The sequence below is a fragment of the Molossus molossus genome, unplaced genomic scaffold (genome assembly GCF_014108415.1).
Source record: "Molossus molossus isolate mMolMol1 unplaced genomic scaffold, mMolMol1.p scaffold_m16_p_11, whole genome shotgun sequence".
NCBI classification, from domain to species: Eukaryota; Metazoa; Chordata; class Mammalia; order Chiroptera; family Molossidae; genus Molossus; species Molossus molossus.
Window position 1 is genome coordinate 5,194,963 of NW_023425346.1, and position 20,289 is coordinate 5,215,251.

The 20,289-nt window shown below is 42.0% G+C and overlaps 1 protein-coding gene across 2 annotated transcripts in view; it reads left to right on the plus strand.

The window, feature by feature from the left end:
- Positions 1 to 20,289, plus strand: part of CNTNAP5 (contactin associated protein family member 5) — an 883,849-nt gene that overhangs the window by 699,061 nt on the left and 164,499 nt on the right. For both annotated transcript variants that reach the window (XM_036254192.1, XM_036254193.1), the window contains exon 14: positions 6,388 to 6,544. In XM_036254192.1, the coding sequence (XP_036110085.1) occupies positions 6,388 to 6,544 (157 nt within the window). The remainder of the gene's footprint in view (positions 1 to 6,387; positions 6,545 to 20,289) is intronic.

Sequence of the window (20,289 nt, forward strand, 5' to 3'; positions counted from 1 at the left end):
ATATGATCTTATCAATAAAAGCAGAGAAAGCATTTGATAAGATACAACATCCATTTTTAATTAAAACAATAAAATTGGTATAGAAGGAAAGTACTTCAACATAATAAAGTCCTTTTATGACAAACCATCAGCCAATATCATACTCAAAGGTGAAGAACTGAAAACTTTTTCTCTAAAATTAGGAACAAGGCAAGGATGCCCAGTCTCACCACTCTAATTTTACATACTTCCGGAAATCCTAGGCAGAGCAATCAGGTAAGATAAAGAAATAAAAGGCATGTAATTTCTGAAGGAGGACAAAAAGGTGTCACTTTTTGCAGATGACATGATTCTGTATACAGAAAACCTTAAAGAGTCCACCAAAAAACTATTAGAAACTATAAATGAATACAGTAAAATAATACAAAATAAACATACAAAAATTAATATTTTTTTTTATATGAAACTTCAGGGGAAAAAAAAGAAAAAAAAATTCCTTGTAATTGCTACCAAAAGAACAAAATACTTAGGAATAAATTTAACAAAGGATGTGAAGGACCTATGTACTTTAAACTACAAAGCATTATTAAACGAGATGGAAAAACACAATGAAGTGGAAAGATATTCCATGTTCATGGATTGGAAGAATCAACATAGTAAAAATGGCCCTATTACCCAAAGCAATATACAGATTTAATGCAATCCTTATCAAAATCTCAATGACATTGCTTAAAGAAATATAATTAAAAATCATCATATTTTTATGGAGCCACAAAGACCCCCCAAAACCAAAACAATACTGAGAAAACAGAATGAAGCCAGAGTTATTATGCTACCTTACCTCAAATTATACTGCAGATCTATGATAATCAAAACAGCATGGTATTGGCAGAAAAGCAAATACACAGACCAATGAAACAGAATTGAGATCCCAGACATAAAACCTCAGGTATATGGGCAAATAATTTTTGACAAAGGAGCCAAAAAATACACAATAGAGAATAGAAAGCCTCTTCAATAAATGGTTCTGGGAGAATTGGAAAACCATATGCAAAAAGAAAATAAACAAAGAAACTAGGTTATAGTTTGTCCCCTTATAGAAAAATTAATACAAAATGGATCAAAGACCTAAATATAATATCTGAAACAATAGTCCAGCTAGTGTGGCTCAGTGGTTGAGTGTTGACCCATGCACCAAGAGGTCACTGGTTTGATTCCTGGTCAGGGTACATGCCCAGGTTGTGGGCCAAGTCACCAGGGGGGGCCTGTAGGAGGTGGCCAATCGATGGTCTCTCTCATCGATGTTTCTATCTCTCTCTTCCTCTCTCTCTAAAATCAGTAAAAGGATAAAACATTTTAAAAAAAGATCTGAAACAATAAAGTACATAGAAGAAAACAGGTACTAAATGTATGGACCTTGGTCATAGAGAACATACTATGAATTTGACCCCAAAGGAAAGGGAAGTAAAGGCAAGAATAAATGAATAGTACTGTATCAAACTAAAAACCTTCTGCACAGAAAAATAAACTGACAACAAATCAAAAAGGCAATCAAACAAATGGGAGAATATATTTACAAACCACAGCTTCAACAAAGCGTTGATATTCAAAATATATATAGAACTCATACAACTCAAAAACAACAACACAATAAAATACAATACAGTTAAAAATGGGCAGAGGACCTGAACAGAAACCTCTCCCAAGAAGACATACAAACAGCCAACAGATATATGAAAACATGTTCAACTTCACTAGCTATTAGGAAAATGCAAATCAAAACTACAATACTACCTTACACCTGTTAGAATGGCTATTATCAAGAAAAGAGGTAATAAAAAGTGTTGTAGAGGTTGTGGAGGAAAACAAGCCCTGATTCACTGCTGGTGGGAATGTAAACTGGTAAAATCACTATGGGAAACAGTCTGGCTATATCTCAAAAAACTAAGAATAGAGCCCAGCCTGTGTGGCTCAGTGGACTGAGTGTCTTCCCATCAATTGAGAGATCCTGGTTCGATTCCCAGTCAGGGCACATGTCCAGGTTGCAGGCTTGATTCCCTAGTAGGGGATATTCAAGGGCCAACCAATCCATGTTTCTTGCTCACATCAATGTTTCCATCTCTCTCTCTAAACAAAAATAAAAACATATGTTAAAAAAAAACACACCTAAAACTAAGGATAGAGACTCCATATGACACACAAATCCCTCTTCTGAGTATGTAGCCAAAAAACTCAAAAACATTCATTTTTTAAGATATATGCACCCCTGTGTTCATTGCAGCATTATTCACAGTGGCCAAGACAGGGAGATAACCAAATTCTTCTCCAATAAAGGATTGGATGAAGAAGATGTGGTGCATATATACAAAGAAATACTACTCAACCATAAGAAAAGATAAAATACTGTCATTGTGATGGCACGGATGGACCTAGAAGATATGCTGAGCAAAAAGAGTCAGTCAGGAAAAGCTAAGAACCATATGATTTGACTTCTCTGTGGGATATAAAACTGAAACTCACAGACACTGACAACAGTGTGGTGGTCACCAGCGGGAGGAGTCAGGGAGGTAGCAAAGGATAAAGGGGGCCAAAAATAGTGACAGAAGATGATTTGACTTTGGGTGGTGAGCACACAATGCAGTATACAGATCATATGTCCTAGGGATGGTACCGTTGAAACCTGGATGACCTTGTTGATCATTGTCACCCAAATAATTTTTTTTTTAAATTATCTTTATTGCCCTGGGCAGTTTTGCTCAGCGGTTAGAGTGTCGGCCTGCGGTCCAGAGAGACCCAGGTTCTGGTCTCTGCTAAGGGCATGTACCTCAGTTGCAGTTTGTACCTGGCCCTGGTTGGGGTCATGTGGGTGGCAGCCACTCTATGTGTCCCTTTTATGTTGATGTTTCTCTCTCTCTTCCTCTCTCTCCTACCACTCTGTCTGAACAAAAATTGGAAAAAATGTCCTCTGGTGAGGATAAAAAATATATATATTTTTTTATTAATTTGTTTTTGTTACAGATGTTTCTCCTTTTTCCCCCATTGACACCCTCCTCCCCACCCCCCACCACCTCCTCATCCCCAGCTTTGGCGTCTATGTCCATTGGTTAAGCATACACGCATATAAGTTCTGTGGTTTGTCTCTTCTCCCCAACCCCCCTCACTTCTGGGGTTTGTCAGTCTGTACCCCACCTCCTTGTCTCTGGGTCAATTTTGTTAATCAATTTGTTTAGTTCATTATATTCCACAAATAAGCGATATCATGTGATATTTGTCTTTTTCTGCTTGGCTTGTTTTGCTTAGCATAATACTCTCCAGGTTCCTCCATGTCATCTCAAAGGATAAGAGATCTTTCTTACAGCTGCATAGTACTCCATTGTGTACATGTACCACTCCTGGCAGGGGAGATTCCATGATCACTCAAATAAATTTAATAAGAGAAGATTTATGTCCCCTTCTGTCCATTGTAACATTATCTACAATTGCCAAAACATGAAAACAACCTAAGTGCCCAGCATTGATGATTAGATAAAGATGTAGTACATGCATACAATGAAATACTACTCAGCCAAAAAAAAGATGAAATATTGCCATTTGTGACAATATGCTAAGTGAAATAAGTCGGTTGACAAAAATGATGTAAAATATAAAACAAAAAGTAACAAAACACACAAGGCCAAACTCGTAAGTACAGCCAATAGAACTGTGACTGCCAGAGGGGAGAGAGTGGGGGATGGGCAAAGTGAGCGAATAGGGTAAAATGCACCTAATAAAAGGACACTAGATTTGTTTTAGGACATGCAATAGATCACACACATGTCAACTTATAAATCGTATACAGTGTCATTAACCAATGTCACTTCTGTAAATTTAATTAAAAAAGAACAAAAAACTGGTGGTAGATTTCAGAAAACGCCCTGCTTGGCCTTTTGGCCTTTACGGTGGCCATTCCCTCCTCTTCAGACAGCCAGCCGGTTGGAACCCGCTCCCTGCCCTCAAGTTTTGATCAGAGTTCTCCTTTTCATTGAGTTCTGCCCTGACCACACCCTTCTCCCCAACACACCTGACCCTTTCCTTGCCTGGTGTACTGTTCCCATACCCGTATCCCCTTCTAAATGCTAAATTATTTCATGATTATTATTACCTACTTTTCATAATTACAATGAACTCTTTAGAAGGCATGATTTATTTGTGTATTTGTTTTAGTTTGTTTAAATGATTTAGTTTAAGTACCTAGAATAGTTCCTAAAATATTATAGATCCTCAGTAAACATTGTTGTAGGAGTATATATGATGTGTATATAAAATTATATATATTATATACATGTATATTATGCTTTATTCTTTTACTTTTGAAAGAACCTCTGCCAGGAGAAAATAAATTCAGTTTCTCTAATGGGCCTAATCTGTTTGGGTGCAGATGATCTTCCTGCCTGCGTCTGTTGAGTCCTGAATTAGAACAGTGTGCCCCCCCTTTGATCCCAGCGTTGGTTGTGATCTGTCTAATCCTCCACAGGGAAGGAAACAGGAAGACAGACGTGTAAGAATTAGCAATCGCTGTCCTGCTCTCAGATACATGTGTGTGCCTTTGTTTCTCTCTTTGCTGTCTTTCTTCTTGCTCATTGACAGTCAGTCAGCTAACACTACTTGGCACCTCTATTCTATCTTCCGTACATGAGGAAGGACCCCAAGCCTAGTGGTGCAGGACACAGATGGGTTCAAGGCAGCAGGAAGCATCCTGTTGCTGATGGAACTTCTAGGGCTTGTTACCACAGGAGAACTGCTACAACTACTGAGAAGGAACATATGCACCAGAAGCTACGCACAGATTGGTTTTTCAGAACTCATGCCATTAATGATGATGCCATTAATATGACTACAACCTGTCCTGGCTGGTCTGACTCAGGGTAGAGCATTGGCTGCAGGATCATTGAGTCGTGGGTGCCATTCTGGTCAAGGGCACAGACTTTGGTTGTGATTGTCCCCTGCCCTGGTAGGGTCATGCTGGAGGCAACCAGTCTATGTGTTCCTCTCACGTCGATGTTTCTCTTTCTCCCCGTTTCTCTCCCTCTCTCTCCCTCCCATTCTATTTGAAAAAAATAGAAAAATATCCTCAGGTGAGGATTAAAAAAATAAGGTGATTACAACCTTGGTTTAGCTTATGTACAAAATAGTCCATGATGACATTGAACTTGACTATGTAATTTGGATTCTAGATTAGGGGCAGAGTCCTGAGCAGGCTGGAAGGAGGGGGAGATGGAGAAATTCCTTCCATTTCTCAGACCCAAAACCAACAGGAGCAAACATGCAAACACACAGTGTTTACCCTTGTGTTGCCTGGGCTCACACAATGAGAATGTCCCCCCCTTGCCCAGTCCTGAAAGAGCTGTGCCCGGAATGAGCCCGCAGGCCCTCCAGCCCACTCCAGGGTGGCCTACCAGAGCTGGGGTTTAGAAAATGAAGCAATCCAGTTGAAATAGTGTTCAATGATTTATAGCTGTTTGAAACTAGGTAAAATAGATTCACCATTTAGAATAATTCTTTAAAACAAAAGACACTGGTTAACAGACATCTCTAATTGTAATTCTAGCATTAAAAGATAATAGAAGGACTTGAAACATTTTAGGCAAAATGAAGAATAAAGTTTTTGTGTGAGAACAGTCCTTTAGGCTATCTGCCCAATTTTACACCCCTGAGACGCTGCTACTTTTTATGGTCCTTCCTTATCTTTCTGTCATGACCTACCAATTCTTGGTAGTCCCAGGTTGTCATTGACCTTCTTCCTTGCCTTGGTGACTTCCATAAGACTTCAGTAGTGAAGTAATTCACACAAAGTTGTGATCTGTATACATAAATAATTTGTCAAATACATCTTTGTAAATCAGCAGCTGCATAAAAGTTGAATGCTGCCCAGGCAAAATTTCAATGTAGTAGTATCCTGAGACAATATTATTATTCTATTCTAAAGTGGTAAATCATTAATCATTGATTTATTATTTTTTCATTAAAACACACACACACACACACACACATATTACCCTGGCCAGCTTGGTTCAGTGTTAGAGCATCGGCATGTGCACCCAAGGGTTGTGGGTTCGATTCTGGTCAAGGGCATGTACCTGCATTGCAGGTTCCATCCCTGGTCCTGGTCAGGGTACGTGCCAAGGGCAACCAATCAACATGTCTCTCTGTCTCTCTCTTTCTCCCCCTAACCCCTCCTTTCCACTCTCTCAATGAGAAAAAATATCATTCAGTGAGGATAAATAAATTAATTAATTAGCACATATTAAATGCCTGCTCTATGCTCAACAGGAACCAAATAGAAATATATATATATTCATCAAGACATTTCTGTCTCAGCTCTGTGACAGCTGGTTGCCCCTCTGAGCTGTGAAATCTCCTGTCTTTCAGATGGAGTGCCCTTTACGTGGTGGATTGGCCGGTCAAAGGAAAGACACCCTTACTGGGGAGCTGTTCCCCCTGGAGCTCAGCAATGCGAATGTGGCCTGGATGAGATCTGCCTGGACATTCGGCACTTTTGCAATTGTGACGCAGACAAGGATGAATGGTAATGGGATCATGACCTTTCTGCAGGTGTGGAGGAAGCACACTGACTCATGCATAACATTCCCCCAAGAGAGGACACGATGAGAAATTCAGTATAAATTAGGGCTTCCTAACGCTTGAGATAATTTTTAACTTTTGAAAATTGCCAGTTGTACTTTTAGGGCTATTACTGGGGTTTGTAATATAAAGCATGGTGACCTATCATCACTTCCTTATATTCTGAACATTCTGTTTTAAACAGAATAGTGAAATTGAATGTTTAGCTTTGTGATTTAGTCAGTGTTTCTATAATGCATGGAATATAGGTTTGGGGAGGGAGAGTAGAAGAAGACAGGAATATGTAATTATACAGACTGCATTTTCATTTTCCCGTTGTTTTAATCACCAGCCAAAGCTATTGCTGTCAATAAAAATAAAGCAATGGAGCCCTGGCCGGTTTGGCTCAGCGGTTAGAGTGTCGGCCTGTGGTCCCGAGAGACCCGGGTTCGGTTCCCGCTAAGGGCGCGTACCTCAGTTGCAGTTTGTCCCCGGCCCTGGTCGGTTGTGCGGGTGGCAGCCACTCGATGTGTCCCTTCACATCGATGTTTCTCTCTCTCTCTCTCTGTTCCTCTCTCTCCCTCCCACTCTACCTGAACAAAAAATGGAAAAATGTCCTCGGGTGAGGATAAAAAAATAAATAAATAAAAAATAAAGCAATGGAAATTGATGTTTATTGAGCATCTATTTCATCCCTCAACAAACTATGAATTCCTTATATTTTTCTCACTTTTGTATCTTAAGGTTGAGGAATGTGGGTTGCAGAGAAGCTAGGGAATGTTCCCAAGGTCACCCACATCTATTAAGGGGCATATGCAGAATTTGCACAGAGCCTAGTCTCTCTTACTTTCTCACACCAAGTTACCTTTGCCAGACGCAGATTTGCTTTAGTCCCCGTGCCCAGAATATCTCCTTTTCCTTTGTTCTTCAGCTGAAGTGCTTGATTTCACTGTCCTGGTGATGGGAAATGCACAGTCCTTCAAATCCACTTGTGTGTTGACGGAATTTGAAGCATTCTTTGGCTCGCGCTTTCCATGTTGCTGGTTTCATCCAGTGCTGCTCGGTATCATTAGGGATCTTAGTCAAGCTGCTTTCAACCCAGTCAGATGTATTTTAAGTACTTTCCTTCCCTGCTAAACAGCAGGGACTGTTTAAAAAGACACTTAATGTTGAGGCAAAACCTCAGTTCTGTGAGGAGAGAATTGAACATTAGGTTCCATCAGTTTCTGCAGGATGTACCACCTCTGTAGAATGCTGTGGGGTGACAGAGCCCCACGACCAGGTACTGGGGTGCCCTCTTCAAGCCTGAAACCTTGACACTGGTTCATCCAGGTGAAGTTGCCTGAAGGTAGGATGGCATACTTCGTCATTTGAAGACCCATTTCACCCTGTAATGACTTCTAGCACAGCATCACAGTTGCCTACAGATCAACTATAACCAGTGTTTCTGCTAGTACCTTGTCCTGTGCAGTAACACTCCGTGGCAGTTAGCTGAACAGATGAATTGAGATCTTTGAGGGGAAATTACTACAGATGCCTGTGAGCTAAGTATGAAAGGGTTATATGGCTGTCAGGAAAACATGTTCAAAATTCTCTGTAACCAGAAGCTTCAGTTCTCTCATTTTTTATTCTTTAATTTCTATTCAGTATGGATATCATTAGAACCGTATACACTCATTATCTTGAATGGAAACCTTTATTTCATTGTTGCAGACTCAGAGAAGTTGACAGAGGAGGCAGAGGGTAAACATTGCTGAGGAGAAGCATTCTAATTGCCCCGAATGTTCTGCTTTCGGCTGGATTCTCGGTCTTGGTTGCCGGTGGAGCCTATCGTACTGACACAGTTCTCTCCATCCTGCCTGCCCTCTCAGGGGGCCGCTGACCAGGCGGGGCTTACCTCCTGAACCCTGAGAGGCAGTGTTGAAAGTGGAGGACTAGACCATCCTGTCAAATGCCCCCACGCTGTCTCCTCCAGGGTTTTCCAGTGACCATCTTCTGTCCCCAGATCCCAGGCCCTCCTTCGACTTGTTCACTGCTTTGCTCCTTTGAACCCCTCATCTGTTAACTTCGTCAAATAGACAATGCTCAGAACTCTTCAAATTGTCTTTCCTTTAAACTCTGGGTCTATCAGGATCTCTATTAACAGAGATTATATAACCCTTTTCAATTTCTTTAGAACCTGGGAAATAGTCCCATCATCTGCCACCCCTGTGGCAAAAAGCTCTCTGGTAGAGCATCGACATTTCGCTTTAGGTATAGGTTTTGATCAATAACCAACCTACCAAGCATCAAGAGAAATGATCTGAACTTCCATTTGTCAAGATGCCTATCTAGCCCTGGCCGGTTTGGCTCAGCAGTTTGAGCGTCGGCCTGTGGTCCAGAGAGACCTGGGCTCCGTTCCCACTAAGGGCATGTGCCTCGGTTGTAGTTTGTCCCTGGCCCAGGTTGGTCATGAGGGTAGCAGCCACACAATGTGTCCCTTTCACGTCGATGTTTTTTTCTCTCTCTCTCTCTTACTCTCTCTCCTTCCCACTCTATCTGAACAAAAAATGGAAAAATGTCCTTGAGTGAGGATTGAAAAAAAAGGATGCCTATCTATTCCACCCATGGGATCCTAGAGGAAGATGTTGAGTGTCTCTAGGCAGAATCTGGCAGAGCTCTGGAGGTTCATCCTATCACTGTCATGAAGGGCAGAGGCCGAGATGCTGATTGAACTCTTCTGGATCCCAGGCACCGTCCTTGGACAAGTCAGCGTCTGTCATACACGGTTCTGGAAAATAACTTGTTACAGACCAGCTGTGTGCTAACTCTCTCTGACACCTGTGGCCTGTTCACTGCGTGCCTGCTCTGAGCCAATCAGGCAGCGCTCTGTGCGGGGACAGTCGAGAGCATGATGGTCTCCGCCCTTGAGGTCACACAGTGGAAAAGAAAAAGCTAGTGAGCTAGCAATAAATGGACCAGGGTGGTGAACTTAGCAAGAAAAAAAGCACAGGTGTGTCCATACCTGGGGTGGAATGGGCCGAGAGCATTACATTTCAAGAGAAAGATTTAGTTAAATTCCGGATGGCAAGAAGTTAGCTAAAGTTAGTTTAGTACAGGTCAGTGGAACGTCCATGTGGTCAGACAGGGAAATGGGAAATACTATAAAAACCGCTGCTTTCCCCAACACAAGTACATGGATGTGGTTTCTGCACAGTTTTCCTTTGGGAAACTTAAAATGAGGAAGGCCGGGAAGAGAGGAAAACCAGGTCATGAAGCTCCTCGCATGTGAAATAACGAAGATATTTTGTAACAAAGATTGAAGACATGGACTGTACATTCAGATGTGAAACATGGCAGAACCTTCTACAAATGTGTTTATTTTTTATCTGTTCAACTCTATTATTTATACAAAAAGGAAAGTGTAAAAACCCACATAGTTGAAACAGTTACCATGTTACTTAACATTTCTTCAACCTCCTTCTTGGATAACATGTGCTCAAGTTGGCTTTCCACTTATTTCACATTTTTGTTTCAGACAATTATGAGCCTTGAAGTATCACTGGTGTTCTGCACGCTCGTAAGAAACCTCAAATATAGTTACCTTATAAAATTTTCTCAGGTTCCTGTTCCTGGTAAAATCCATCAGATAACTGATTTTGGCTAGTATAACATCCAGCAGATAGCAGATTAATATATCACAACTCCTAGATGATGTTGTCACTTAAAAATGTTACCTGTCATATACTGAAGTGTTCTTACTGTTTAACCTAATACATCACATGTCTCATAGATTAATCCCAAGAACTCTCGAGTTTGTTTATTATCCCCTTTCCTCAAGAAAGAATGCCGAGACTCTGAGATAAGTGGCCTGGTTAAGGTCACATGTCTAAAAGGGTAGAGTTGGGTTCCCTTGAATTCAAGGATCTCTTCCTGACCCCATCAAAGGAGCTTCTGAGCTGGAGTGTGAGTCATGGCTAATAAGGACGCCAGAGAGATCTCTCCCAGGGCCTCTCGACTCAGGTGCGGTGGCCTCTGTTTTTCCTTCTGCTCTGTCAGGCTGTTCAGGAGCCTCATCTATGACCCATGCCTCTAATAATTGATAATACTTCACTCAGTTTAAATAAACCTCTGTAACTGGGTAAATCACTGGCTGCCATGTATTTCAATGACACCCAACCAATGAGGAAATGAGTGTGTTGTGGGAACGGGTGAAAGTGGGCACTTCATAAGGTAGAGATGGATACAGGGGTACAAAGGAAGTCACTCAACAAACACAGAAAGCACAATGTTTTTCTTAGGTAAAGGGAGACCTAGCTAGACGTCTAAAGCAGGTGCACCATGGAGTCACTGCCAGAGATGTTTGCACCCCAGACATAGAATAAAGCAGGGAGAAAAAAAATGAGAAAACTTGTCATGAATAACAATTTCATAATCAATGATTGTTTACAAGGAACATGTCTTCAATTTAGTGATTCAACCTATGTTAATTGTTTATACTGGGTGATTTCTGATACAGCCGCTTCCAAATGATAAACTGCTTGAAGTTGGAAAGAAAACTGGTGATAGAGTCATCCCAGAGATAGTACAGGCGAGTGTTGGACTGTGTGGGAAATGGAAAATCAGACATCCATATAGAGGGATCTAATGGCTGATTGTAGATGGATATAAAGAATGAGATTACAGGGATACAAAGTATGATTAAACAGGGATGTGGGGGAGGGTTGTACAGGGATGCAGAGGAGGGTTGTACAGGGATGCAGAAGAGGGTGTACAGGGGTATGAAGGAGGGTGGTACAGGGATGCAGAGGAGAGTGTACAGGGATGTAGAGGAGGGTTGTACAGGGATGCAGAAGAGGGTGTACAGGGGTATGAAGGAGGGTGGTACAGGGATGCAGAGGAGAGTGTACAGGGATGTAGAAGAGGGTTGTACAGGGATGCAGAGGAGGGTGTACAGGGATGCAGAGGAGGATGTACAGCGATGCAGAGGAGGATGTACAGGGATGCAGAGGAGGGTGTACAGGGATGCAGAGGAGGATGTACAGCGATGCAGAGGAGGGTGTACAGGGATGCAGAGGAGGATGTACAGGGATGCAGAGGAGGGTTGTACAGGGATGCAGAGGAGGGTGTACAGGGATGCAGAGGAGGGTGTGCAGGGATGCAGAGGAGGGTTGTACAGGGATGCAGAGGAGGATGTACAGCGATGCAGAGGAGGATGTACAGGGATGCAGAGGAGGGTGTACAGGGATGCAGAGGAGGATGTACAGGGATGCAGAGGAGGGTGTGCAGGGATGCAGAGGAGGGTGTGCAGGGATGCAGAGGAGGGTTGTACAGGGATGCAGAGGAGGGTGTACAGGGATGCAGAGGAGGGTGTACAGGGATGCAGAGGAGGGTTGTACAGGGATGCAGAGGAGGGTGTACAGGGATGCAGAGGAGGGTGTACAGGGATGCAGAGGAGGGTGTACAGGGATGCGAAGGAGGGTGTACAACGATGCAGAGGAGGGTTGTACAGGGATGCAGAGGAGGGTGTACAGGGATGCAGAGGAGGGTGTACAGGGATGCAGAGGAGGGTGTACAGGGATGCGAAGGAGGGTGTACAACGATGCAGAGGAGGGTTGTACAGGGATGCAGAGGAGGGTTGTACAGGGATGCAGAGGAGGGTGTACAGGGATGCAGAGGAGGATGTACAGGGATGCAGAGGATTTAAAGAAGATGCTTGGGGTGACAAGTTGAGTGCACAGTTACATGGTCCCAAGTGTGTCTCTTGGTGATGACATTTGGGACAAATGGGTAGTTTTCTCATCCCAATCACCAGGTAGTACTAACATGAAGCTGTCTTCACAACGAAACTTTCTTCTGTTTGTTTGTAACAAAATGCAGGTATATTTATTTGAACATTAGTAGCTTAGTCCTTTGCCTTTTCTCTTTCTTGTGTAAAGTGATCTGGCTCAAAACAGGAGGACCGCTGGTGCAAGGGACACCTTCTGTGTGGGGCTAGACATTGTCCTGCAGACGTCTCTTCTCCTGGCCATCACAGAGGAGCTAGAAGTGACTGTTCTCCCCAAGTCTTCTTTCTACACATTTGCCTTCCACATTTCTACTGGTAAATCCATGCTACTCCAGGCCCAGGACCTTGACCTCGCAAAGGCGCTTCATTTCTTCTCCGTGACATTTAAAGACATGGTGCCTGGAGAAGGGTATCGCTGGACGTACCCAAGGGGTTTAGGGCTTTGCTGTCTCCTCCCACAGGCTCTTCATGGAGCCCTCAGACCTCATTTGAGTTCCACAGGACCTACACCCCTGAGATTTCCAGACTCCGCGCCGTGCGGGTGCCTCACTCCTGGCAATATCCTAGATGGGGTGGGGATCCTGAATCCTGAGAGAAAAGAAAGGATTACCTCAGGACACACTAAGGCTCTAGCTCATTAGAAAAAAACAAACAGTATTATATAATCTCTGCTTGTTGAATTTTATTATTCTTAAATCTGTTTATGAGCTATTCTACTGTTTATCGAGTTGTGGAAGTGCCTTTGCCCCAAGCAGGCAGAAATGATAAAGAGTTTATCTGGGATCTCACTCACTTCGCCCTGGATTTGTGCATCAGGCAGTCTAGTTACGTCCAGAAACTTGCTGGGGGAAATGAGCTTGGCATGTAGTGGGTCCTCATGCTTTAACTGCTGAATGTATTAATGAAAAGAGTAATAAATGGGGTTATTTTCCGTCTCCCCAGTCTCCCTTCCTGGCCAAATGCACCCTCTCCTTGGTAGTTACAGTCTGCGTCTTACTCATTAAGTCTTCACTTGAAGTATATGTCCTGAGGCAGCGTGGCACTGGCTTGTTCAAACTAATGCTCCCACGCCTGGATTTCAGCTTGTTTTTATAGAGAATGTTTGTGGTGTATCTGATGAGAGATGATAAAAGGCATCACCCACTCAAGAAAAGGAGAAGCCATGCTAAGTAGGGAGTAGGGCTGTGTAACCAGAGCTTGATGACTCACCACCAGCACACCACATTGTTACCGTGTAGCATTCCAGATGGAATGCAGTGGTGGACATTTTGCCAAGGGCAGCATTAAGGAATTGATTGTTTGTTAGATTTTTATTTAATGATGCCACCATTCTGTCATCTCTTAGGAAAACAACCAATGTAAACCGTTTAAGATGTGTTGTTTCTAGCAATCACACTGTCTCTATTAGGACTGTAGAGTCCTATTACTCGAGTAATGGCAAATTGTAACTGAAATGGAACTCAAAGCAAATATTAAGATTAAAAGTTTGCATTTATATAGTGCACTTATATATATTTTTGTTGTTTTTTTTTAAATATATTTTTACTTATTTATTTTTTAGATAGAGAGGAAGGGAGAAGGAGAGAGCGATGGAAATATCAATGAGAGAGAAACATCAATTGGCTGACTCCTGCATGCCCCAGACTGGGGACCAGAGCCTGCAACCTAGGCATGTGCCCTGACTGGGAATCGAACCAGCAACTTCTCTGTGCTGGGACAACGCTCAACCACTGAGCTACCCTGCTGGGCTGCATAGCATATTTATGCAACATTTTGGTTTGGACTATTATCACATGCCACAACATTATAATTCAACTTAAAAATAAAATAAGACTTTGGCTTTTATTTTCATCTTTATACTTAATACTAAGTATATGCCATTATTTACCTAATAGCAGCAAATCTTTACAAGTTTGCTTACAAGTGTTAGTTTTGATCCCACCAAATCAGGTGTCTGTATTTAACAATGTACAAGGGGCATGCTTTTTGTGTTTGTTTGTTTTTTAAATTTTAAGAGTCTTTTTATTAACCAAGAGATATATTATATATTATATCCTTCTCATAAAATTTAAATATAAAATTATTTAATTTAAAAAGTTGCCCTTGTCGGGTAGCTCAGTTAGGTTGAGCATCATCTCAATATGCCAAGGTTGTGGGTTCAATTCCTAGTCAGGGCCCATATAAGAATCAATCAATGAATGCATAAATAAGTGGAACAACAAATCTATGTTACTCTCTCTGTGTGTCTAAAAATAAATCAATAAAACTTTTTTTTTTGAAGTCGAAGCTTGCCCTCACCACCACTTGGAATTCTCTCAGGTCTGCGCCATGTTTGACATCTTGCACATAGAATAATAGTTGCCATGCAGGGCTCTGCTCCATATAAATACCGTCCTATGCATACGCTATGTTTATTAATGTGGACATGTGTTCATTTTTTGACTAAATGTGAGATTATATTAAACAATATTCTGCAACTTGCTTTTTCCACATAAACTATGTCTCCGGGAGCTTTTACTTGGCATCATTAAATAAGCATAAAATTAGTTTATCCTGTCCATTTTATTGGCTAAAAGGTACTCCATAATATAGTTGTGCCATTCCTTATTTTACCATTTCTTTATGATAGACCTTTTAGTTGTGATTTTTCACAATTAAAAAAAAAAGTAAATTAACATCTTCAATATTGATGCATACTTTTTTTTCATTTTTAAAATTATTTCTATTGCATAAACTCCTTTAGAATTTGTTACATTACCCACTTTGGTGGATACTCTTAGCAGGTGTGTCCTCTCCGACAGACGCTGGTCAGGCTGAGTTCCTCGGCTTTTCTCTCTGGGTCTGTCATTCCTACTGTACTTGGCACTGCGTCCAAGGTCCCTGGGAACACTCGGGCTAACGGCACATAAATCCCAGTGTCCCTGCACTTCTGTCACAGCAGGGTCTTCATCACTAAGCAGGAGAAAGGGGAGGAAGAGGAGCAAGAGCCGGAGGAAGAGGGGGAGACGTGGCTCGGTACTCTGCAAAGTGCATGCAGGTTTCAGTGAAGCGTGAACTGCAGGCACTCAGGGCTCCACGGCCGACCCACCCTGAGCCCTCAGTGAGCTTCCCTAGCGGCACCTCGGTGTCAGTGTGTGGGCTGTGATCTACCCCAAGTGACGCTTCACTATGTATCGGGTGGGCAGATCCTGGGTTTGCCACTTATGAACTACAGATTCCAAATCTCTTAGCCACTCTGAGCTTCGAGATCCATTGTGTGAAAAATAAATAAATTGTCTCTGGGGAGCACTGGGTGAATTAGCAATAATTTCTGCTTCTAGCAGAGGTACTATGTATTCGGTTATCAAAAATGTATTAGTTGTCATTTCTATTAATTGTTCCATTTTTACAGTATGTTAAGTGAATTGTAAAAAGCTACATTTATTTATGGAAGTGAAGCAAATGTCAATAAACTGTATATGCCCATATATACAGTAACATGAGGTCATTGAAGTAGCATACGGAACAGTCAAAGGTAGCACTCAGCGGTTAAACTCCAGGGGAAAGAACCCTGAAGCCCCCGCCCCCCGGCTGCTCTCCGAAAGCACTAGTGACAGCCATCGTGTAACGGGCGGAGCTCCCTGCTGCAGAAATGAGCCAAGACGTGGCTTGTGAGTGTTAGCCCAGAGCTGTGGACTCCCAGAACTCTTGTCACGGTGTCCACCTCAAGGAACACAGGGCTGGAAAATGACTGCAGCTTGCAAACTGAAACCTAATGAGTTGAAGTGTATCTTCATGAAGGAAGCTTGTGTGAATGGAATGGACGGTTAGCCTGGCACCCAGGGGACAGTTCAAGGACGCAGGGCCTGGTGCTGTTACCTTAGACCGGCCCCGAGACGTCGATAAAGGCGGGAAAGGACAGCTTTTCTCTGACTCGTGGGTGAGCTGCTCTCTCTCTGGGAGCAAGGCCAGGCCAGGAAAAGAGGAGACCGTGGTAAGGCTTTGCCATCCGAATTCTAGCCTCTCCACTCGTAAACGATGCACCCTGAAACGCTTGGTCACCTCCCTGAACCCTAGTTTCCTCTCCTGAACAAGGCAGGTAATGACTATAACATCATCACAGGGTTGTTCTGCGGATTCCATAAGATAAGGTGTAAAATCTCTGTTGATGATCCCGTGGCCGGGAGAAGGCAGCTCGTGACACGAGGTGCCGCCGAGTCCCAAAGCCGCCGGTAGGCTCTGACGGCAGAGGCCGCAGGCTCTGGCGGTGCCCCTCACGCATGGGTTGTTTTCTGTAGAAATAACTTCTCTCTGTAAAGGGCAATTTTGGTTTTAAATAGTATTTTATTGTTTACTCTATTACATTAGGTATTTTGGAATGTGGCCCCTACCTATAAGAAAGAGAGACGTCTTCAAAGGTTTTAGGCTATCAAAAATGAATTCTGCTTTACCTTGGTGAGTGTGTTTCTGGGAGCAGTGCAGACAAGAATAAGAATAGAGATTAAAAGCAGGGAGCCAGGTTGGGTCACTAGACCAAGGCCCAGGATGAGACCTGAGGCCTCCAAATAAAACTGAGGCTAGGGTTAACTTCCAAAATGTATAAAGAACTCAAACAACTCAACATTATAAAAACAAAAAATTCAATTGAAAAATAGGCAAAGGACCTAAATAGACACTTTTCTAAAGAGGATATCCAGATGGCCAATAGACATGAAAACGTGCACAGTGTCACTTATCATCAGAGAAATGTAAATTAAAGCCACAATGAGATATCACCTCCAACTTGTCAGAATGGCTGTCGTTAATAAATTCATAAATGACAAGTGTTGGTGACGATGTGGAGAAAAGGGAACCCTCTTGCACTGTTGGTGCAAACGCTACAGAAAATGGAAAATAATTTCCTCAAAGAATTAAAAATGTAACTGCCTTCTGACTCAGCAATTCCTCCTCTGGGAATGTATCTGAAGACACCCAAAACACTGATGCAAAAAAATATACGTACCCTTATGTTCACTGTAGGTCTATTTAGAAGCAGCCCAAATGCCCATCAGTAGATGAGTGGATAAAAAAAAAAAAAACTATGGTACATTTACACAATAAATACTACTCAGTCATAAAAAATAAGGACATTTTCCCTTTCGAGACAGCATGTATGGACCTAGAGGATATTATGCTCCATGAAGAGTAAGCCGGTTAGAGAAAGACAAAGATCATTTGATTTCACTTATATGTGGAATCTCCTGAACAAAATAAACAAACAGAATAGCAACAGGTTCATAGGCAGGGAACAGACTGACAGAGGGGAGGGGGACTGGGAAGTGGGTGAAATAGGCAAAGGAAGTGGCAGACCAACAAACAAAAAGTCATAGCCATAGGTGGCATTATGGTGATTGCCAGAAAGAAAGGGTCACGGGAGGCAGAAGAGAGTCAACAGGTGTTCACGGTGATGGAAGGACACTAGGCTCTGATTGGTGAACACACAATGCAATATATAGATTATGTATTATAGACTTGTACATCCTTGGCCACGTAGAGCAGTTGATTGGAGCATCATCCCAATACACCAAGGTTGTGGTTTTAGATCCCTGGTCAGGGCACATACGTGAATCAATCCCACTTCCTCTCTAAAATTAATTAATAGATAAAATTTTTAAAAAAAGAATTGTACTCATGAACCTGTATAATTTTATTGACCATTCTAAACCAAATAAATTAACTTTATAAAAATTGAGTCCAGGGGCTGAAGATAGGGCAGTTGGACTGAGAGAGAGGAAGGAGGGGAGACAGTGGATGATGTTGAACAAGAATAAGTGAGGAAGGAGCCTGGCGGGGTGGCTCGGCTGTTGGAGCATTGTCCTATATATCACAAGGATGTGGGTTCAATCCCAGCTTGGGGCATGTACAGGAGGCAATGGATCGATGCTTCTCCCTCTCTCTCTCTTAAAAAAAATCAATAAAACATATCCTCAGGTGAGAACAAAAATAAGTGAGGACAGTATAAGAGATAAAACCTGTATGAGTGTGGACTGAGTGACCAGGGACACAGGCCAGGTCATTCACAGAATTGAGTGACACAGACATGCAGGGTAGCCAGTCCCTGGTTAAAGTGGAAAGTGGAGGAGGTTTGGGCATATTCATTAGAGATGACTTCTATTGACATCCAAGGGAGAGGTGTAGGAGGCAGTTGAATGATACATATATTCATGGAAAAAACATTTGTGTGTACCAGGAAAGATGGGAACACTGACAAATACTGCAACGACATGGAGTAAGTTAGAGGTTGGCATATTCCACAGAACTCAGCAATTCAGTGAGAGAAGTTTTCTTGGAGAGAAGGGGGAGCAGGTTGGGTGTCATACTTTGAGGAGGAAAAGGGAGAGGAGCCCTTGAGCTGGGAGAAAGAATGTGGACAATTCTATGAAGAATTTCACAGTACTTCTGAATGCGTCTTTATTTTATATTCAGCACAGGTTAATCAAATTATACCTCCTAAATCTTTCTCTGTGCTAGTATTTTTCAATCAATTGTCTACTCATTAAATCTTGAGGGCCATTTAAATTTTTTAATCAAGTAGCATTGGGTAAGCTTTGGCTGTATTTATATAATGACACCAAATTTTGCATTCTCATGTCAACATGGGGTGAGCCCTATAGATTCAAGTTTCAAGAGTATTTATAGAAAAAATGTAGTTTCTAATGTTTTAAAAATTCTGCCAGAATTCCCTTGTTTTGCTAGGAACTGAAAAAAATACTCCAGCTATGATGTGGCCGATGTGGAGCAGAGCTGAGTCGATATTATCTCCAGGTGTGGACTTGAATATATGAACACAGTAAATGCTTGCATTTGTATATTTTGTATTTTTTTTCTTGGACAGTTAAGTGACCCTTTAGCTCATTTTGAGATCCTCCTCCTCCTCCTCTTTCTTCTTTATTGTTGAACATTTTGCAGATGTCCTCATTTTTTCCCATTGACCCCCTCCTTCCCACTCCCACCTCCTTTCTGCTTCCCCCAACCTAATGCCTGTGTCCATTGGTTGTGCATATATGCATATACATTCTTTGGTTTATCTCTTCCCACCCCTTTCACCAACCCATGCCCCCATCTCTCTGAGGTTTGTTAGTCTGTCCCCTACTTCCATGATTCTGGATCTATTTTGGTCGAAAGGTTATGTTGTTCATTATGTTCCATTAGTGAGTGAGATCATGTGGAAATTATCTTTCTCTGACTGGCTTATTTCTCTCAACATAATACTCTCCAGGTCCCTCCATGTCCTTTTAAAGGGTAAGAGATCTTTTTAGCTTACAGCTGCATAGTATTCCATTGTGTACATGTACCACAGCTTCTATACTCACTCTTCTACTGATGGGCACGAGGATTGTTTCCAGATCTTAGTGATTGTAAATAGCTGCTATGAACATAGGGTGCATATATTCTATCTGATTGGTGTTTCAGGCTTCTTAGCATATATTCCTAGAAGTGGGATCACTGGGTCAAAAGGAAATTCCATTTTTAATTTTTTGAGGAAGCACCAGATGTTTTTCGGTAATGACTGCACCAGTCTGCATTCCCACCAGCAGTGTACTAGAGTCCCCTTTTCTCCACATCCTCACCAACACTTGTTGTTTGAAGATTTGTTGATGGCGGCCATTCTGGTAGATGTGAGGTGATACCTCATAGTCATTTTAATTTGCATCTCTCTGATGATTAGAGATGTTGAGCATTTTTTCATGTCTTCTGGCCATTTATATGTCGTGCTTAGAGAAGTTTTTAGGTCTTCAGTCCATTTTTAACTGGATTATTTGTCTTCCTTTTGTTGAATTGTATGAGTACTCTATATGTTTTGGATATTGACACTTTATCTCATGTACATTTGGCAAATAGTTCTCTCATACAGTGGGTTTCCTTTTCATTTTGATTCATGTTTCTTTTGCAGAAGCTTTTTAGTTTGATGTAGTCTCATTTAT